Here is a 5,599-nt window from a genome sequence, read left to right on the forward strand (position 1 = left end):
TGACATTTTTCACAGAACTAAAACAAACAGTCCTAAAATTTAAATGGTACCATAAAAGACCTGGAATAATCACAGCAATTCTGAGTTAGAAGAATAAAGCTGGAGGTATCATGCTACCTAATATCAAATTATACTACAAGGCTACAGTAATTAAAACAGCGTGGTGTTAGCATAGTAACAGACACATAGATCAATGGAAGAGAACGGAGATCCCAGAAGTAAATCCATAACTATATGATCATTTAATCTACAACAAAGGAAGCAAGAATTTATATTGGGGTAAAGACAGTCTATTCAATAAATGGTACAGGGAAAACTGGAAAGACATGTGATAAAAATGAAACTGGACCACCGTTTTTATCATATATAAGAATAAACTCAAAATGGATTAAAGACTTAAATGTAAGACCCAAAACTACAAAACTCCTAGAAAATACAATAAATAAACTCTCAGACATTACCCTTAGTAATATTTTTACTGATATAGCTCTTTGGGCAAGGGAAACAAAATGAAAAGCAAATGGGACTACATCAAACTATAAAGTTTTTTTACAGCAAAGAAAAACCTTAACAAAACAAAATGACATCCTACTGAATGGGAGAAGATATTTGCCAATGATACATCTGATAAGGGGTTAATATCCAAAATTCATTTTAAAAAATCATACAACTGAACACCAAAAAAAACCCTTAAACAATTCAATTAAAAAATGGGCAGAGGACCTGAATAGACATTTGTCCAGAGGACATACAGATGGCCAATAGACATATGAAAAGATGCTCAGTGTCACTAATCATCAGAGAAATGCAAGTTAAAACCACAATGAGATACCACCTCACCCCTGTCATAATGACTATTATCAATAAATCAACAAATAGGTGTTTGTGAAGATGTGGCAAAAAGGGAACCCTGTGCACTGTTAGTGGCACTGCAGATTGGCGCAGCTACTATGGAAAACAGTATGGGGGTTCCTCAAAAAATTAAAAATAAAACTACCTTACGATCCAGCAATTCCACTCCTGTGTATTTATTTATCCAAAGTAATCCAAAACACTAATTCGCAAAAATATGTGCACACCTATGCCAAAATATGGAAACAACTGAAATGGCCAATAATAGACAATTGGATAAAGAAATTGTGGTACATTTGTTCAATGAAATATTACTCTGCTATAAAAAAAAATGAACTCTTACCATTTGCAACAACATGGATGGACCTAGAAGATATTATGCTAAGTGAAATAAGTCAAACTGAAAAAGACAAATACCATATGATCTCACTTATATGTGGAATTTTAAGAACAGAATAAATGAACAAACAAAATAGAAATAGGCTCATAGATATAGAGAACAAACTGATGGTTGTTAGATGGGAGGGGGTGGGGTGGATGAGAAGGTGAGGGGATTAGGAAGTACAGATTTGTAGTCACTGAATAGCCACAGGGATTTGCAATACAATACAAGGAATATAGTCAATAATGTAAAAACTATGTAGAGTGTCAGATGAGCACTAGACTTATGAGGGGAATAGCTTGTTAAATTATATAAATGCCTAACCATTGTGCTTAATATAAAATAATATGAAATAATATTGTATATCAACTATAATAAAATATATAAATATTTATATATATTCTTGTGATGTAAAGTACAGCATAGGGAATATAGTCAATGTTATTGTAACAGCTATGTACAGTGTCAGATGAGTAGTAGACTAGTTGATGTTATCAGTTTGTGAGGCGTGTAAATGTCTAATTATTGTGCTATTTTATACACCTGAAACTATTAATTAAAAAAAAGAGAGAAAAAATATAGAAGCAGAGATTCAAGTGATAATCAAAGAGTTGTTTTTTTTTCCAGAATCTGGAATAGGCAAGAAATGTGTCTACCCCTAGAGCCTTCCAAAGAAGTACAGCCCTTATGACCTCTTACTTTTGAAGTTCTGGCTTCCAGAACTGTAAGAGAATACATTTGAGTTTTTTTACACTATGAAGTCTGTGCCAATTTGTTACAATAGTCACAGGAAACTAGTCCACTTGCCTTGTCAGTTAATATTGCCAAGTGGAATGAACTCACCTGTGCCACTTGATCAAAGAGTCCTCTCACCTGGGAAGATACCTATGATACAGTTTAATATGAAAGTTAGGCACAGTAAGAGATTAACAACAGTAACTGAAAATAAAACAGAACAATTATAACCACATACTTTAATAAAAGTTATGTGAATGTGATTTCTTTCTCAAAATATCTTATACTGTACATACAGCAAAAGATAACCTGGACAAATAGATAATCCACACCCAGGGTGAGACAGAGTGGGACCACACATGATTTCATCATGTTACTCAGAATGCTGTGCAATTTAAAACTTATGAATTATTTGTTTCTGGAATTTTCCATTTGATATTTTTGGACTGCAGTTGACCACTGGTAACTGAAACCATGGAAAGCAAAACTGCAGAGAGGGGAGACTACAGCCATGTGCCATGTAATGATGTTCTAGTGAATGACAAACTGCATATAATGGTGGTCCCATCAGATTATAAGGGAGCTGAAAAATTCCTTTCACCTAGTGATGTCATAGCTGTCATAATGTAGTATGACGCATTACTCATGTGTTGGTGGTGATGCTGGTGGGAACAAACCTACTGTGCTTCCAGTGGTATAAAAGTATAGCACATACAATTACATAGAGTACGTAGTACTTGACAATGACAATAACTATGTTACATGTTTATGCATTTAGTATACTTTACTTATACTATAACTTATTATTTTAGAGTATACTTTTTCTACTTATAAAAAAAAGGTGTGATGTAAAACAGTATGTTGTGTTATGGCAGCAGCAGCCTCATACAACTCGTGTTTACTGAGTGTCTTGGTTGCATAATTTTCTCTTGTGTTTGATTTAATCTCATGTTGTTTTGTTCATAGTGACCCCTAGGCATACAAAATCCACTGCCAATCTTGCCAGTAAGAGGCCACGTCAAGCGACTGACCTAGAGACAAAATTAAGAGTGATTAAGGATGATGGAGATGGAAAATCAATGATGATTATTGCTCGCCAGTCAGACCTGTCTCATTCCAGCAGAGCTATAATCTTGAAGAACAAGAATAAAGAAGCTGCTTCACTGAAGGCAATGAGACTCACAGAAATTCAAGAAGGGCCTATGTCAGACATGGAGAAACTTCCAATGACCTAGATTGAAAGCTAGACACAGAATCATATCCTCTCAGCATCATGGCTATCACAACCAAAACAAAAAATTTGCAATGTTGAAAGAAAAGGCTGAATATGAGTATATCAAGTTTACTGCTGACTTTGGGCGGCTTACACAATTCAAGAATTGTTATTATTACATAACGTGAAAGTGAACAGTGAGTCTGTGAGTGCTGTTGTGAAGGCAGCTGAGGAATTTTTGGAAACTCTAGATAAGCTGATTGTGGAGGAAAATTACTTGCCAGAACAAATATTCAATGTGGATGAAAACTCCCTATTGTGGAAACAGAGGCCTGCAAGCATTTTTATCCATAAGGAGGCCAAATTGATGACAGGTTTCAAGGCTTTTGAGGGCAGGATAACCGTCTTGCTTGGGAGCAATGCTGCAGACTGTAAACTGAAACGCTTTGTAGTCTGGCACAGTGAGAACCCGGGGACTTCAAATATATGAATAAGCACTCACTGCCAGTGGACTGCAGGAGGAATAGGAAGTCATGGATGAGCCCGCTCCTCCTCTGAGATGCCCTCCTGAATTGATGTCAGTGAAATGCAGACTTACTGTTTAGAGGATAACATACCTTTCGGCATTTTGCTTATTGCCGATCATGCTCCTGGACATCCTCTTTTTATTGGTGATCTTCATCCTTATCAGTAGTGGTATTTCTCTCTCCAAACACCACCTTTGATCCAAAAGTGGATCAGGGAGTAAGAGCAGCTTTTATGTTCTACTAGCTAAGAAAACTTTGCCAAGGTTATTGCTCCAGCTGAAGAAGACATTGATGCAAATGTCTGAAAACATGGATCCCAACACCGAAAGGTCTTCATTATTAGAGAAGAAGGTTCATGGTGCATTATATGCTTATAAGCAAGTCTATGATGGAAAAGAAAAACAAAGTAAGCAAACCACCATGGACATATTTCTGAAGAGTGACATCTCCTCAAGAAGAGCCTCAGGTAGATCCTTCAGGAGGCTTTCCAGAAATGGGCATTGTGATTATAGGGGGTGACAGCTCCATGTACATTATTACCCCTGAAGGCTTTCCAGTGGGACAGGATGTGGATGTGGAACACAGTGATATGAATCATCCTGACCCTGGGTAGGCCTAGGCTAATGTGTGTGTGTGTGTGTGTGTGTGTGTGTGTGTGTGTGTGTGTCTTAGTTTCTAACAAAAAAAAAGCTTAAAAAGTAAAAAATAAAATAAATTTAATTTAAAAATGGGAAAAAAGCCTATAGAATAAAGACAAAAAGAAGGGAAATAGTCTTCTACAGCTGTACAATGTGTTTGTTTAAAGCTAATTGTGTTTAAAGACTCAAAAATTAAAAACGTTAAAAGTTTATAAAGTAAAAAAGTCATAGTAAGCTAAGGTTAATTTATTATTGAAGAAAGAAAAATATTGTTTTATAAATTTAATGTAGCCAAGTGAACAATATTTATAAAGTCAACAGTAGTGGACGGTAATGTCCCAGGCATTCACACTCACTCACCTCTCACTCACTGACTCACCCAGAGCAACTTCCAGTCCTGTAAGCTCCACTCATGGTAGGTGCCCCTATGCAGATGTACCATTTTTACTCTGTATTTTCATACCTTTTATACTGTATTTTTACTGTGTGTTTTCTATGTTTAGATATACAGATGTTTGTTATTATGTTACAGTTGCCAACAGTATTCAGTACAGTAACATGCTGTACAGGTTGGTGCCCTAGGAGCAGCAGGCTAGACCATATAACTTAGGTGTGTAGTCAGCTATGTCATCCAGGTTTGTGTGAGTGCACTCTGTGATGTTCACACAATGATGAATGTTGCCTAATAACACATTTCTCAGAATGTATCCCTGTCTAAGCAATGCATGGCTGTACTGTTGTTTTTGCTATATAGCCAAGTACCCTAATACTAAGTTGGTAAAATAATAAAATTATTTCACATGTTATTGTGGGTTGGTTGGGCATTTCTTGGGGTCTGGGCTGGCTCCATTGGAACTGGATGATCTAGGGCCTCAGCCAGGATGGCTAGAATGCTGGGACTTTTCTCACCACAGCATCTTTTATCCTCCAGTATGGTAGCCTGGGCATGCTCACATGGTGCATGGCAGAAAGCTTCCTAGTGGCAAAACGGGCAGTCCCCAATAAGCAAACCCTGTTCATGTATCTCCTAATACTCCAATGACCAAAGCAAATTACAAAGCCAAACTCAGATGATGCAAGAGGTTAAAAGAAAAAAGACTCTGCCTCCTAATAGGAGAAGGTGGCAAATCACATCGCAAGAGGCATACATAGAAGGAGAGGTGGAAATGAGATCATGATTTTTTACAAATAATCTGCCACGAAAGCCAATGAAAAATAAAGCTAATGGATATGAACTAACTCACTAATTTCA

General features: G+C 36.6%; 1 protein-coding gene across 1 annotated transcript in view; it reads left to right on the forward strand.

Annotated features, from left to right (window-relative positions):
* The first annotated feature begins 4,018 nt into the window (after window positions 1-4,018).
* LOC109394537 (zinc finger BED domain-containing protein 5-like) overlaps window positions 4,019-5,599 on the forward strand; it is a 79,826-nt gene continuing 78,245 nt past the window's right edge. Inside the window, 1 exon segment of the mRNA XM_019664688.1 lies at window positions 4,019-4,115. Within this exon segment, the coding sequence (XP_019520233.1) occupies window positions 4,019-4,115 (97 nt within the window).

The sequence above is a fragment of the Hipposideros armiger genome, unplaced genomic scaffold (genome assembly GCF_001890085.2).
Source record: "Hipposideros armiger isolate ML-2016 unplaced genomic scaffold, ASM189008v1 scaffold_427, whole genome shotgun sequence".
NCBI classification, from domain to species: Eukaryota; Metazoa; Chordata; class Mammalia; order Chiroptera; family Hipposideridae; genus Hipposideros; species Hipposideros armiger.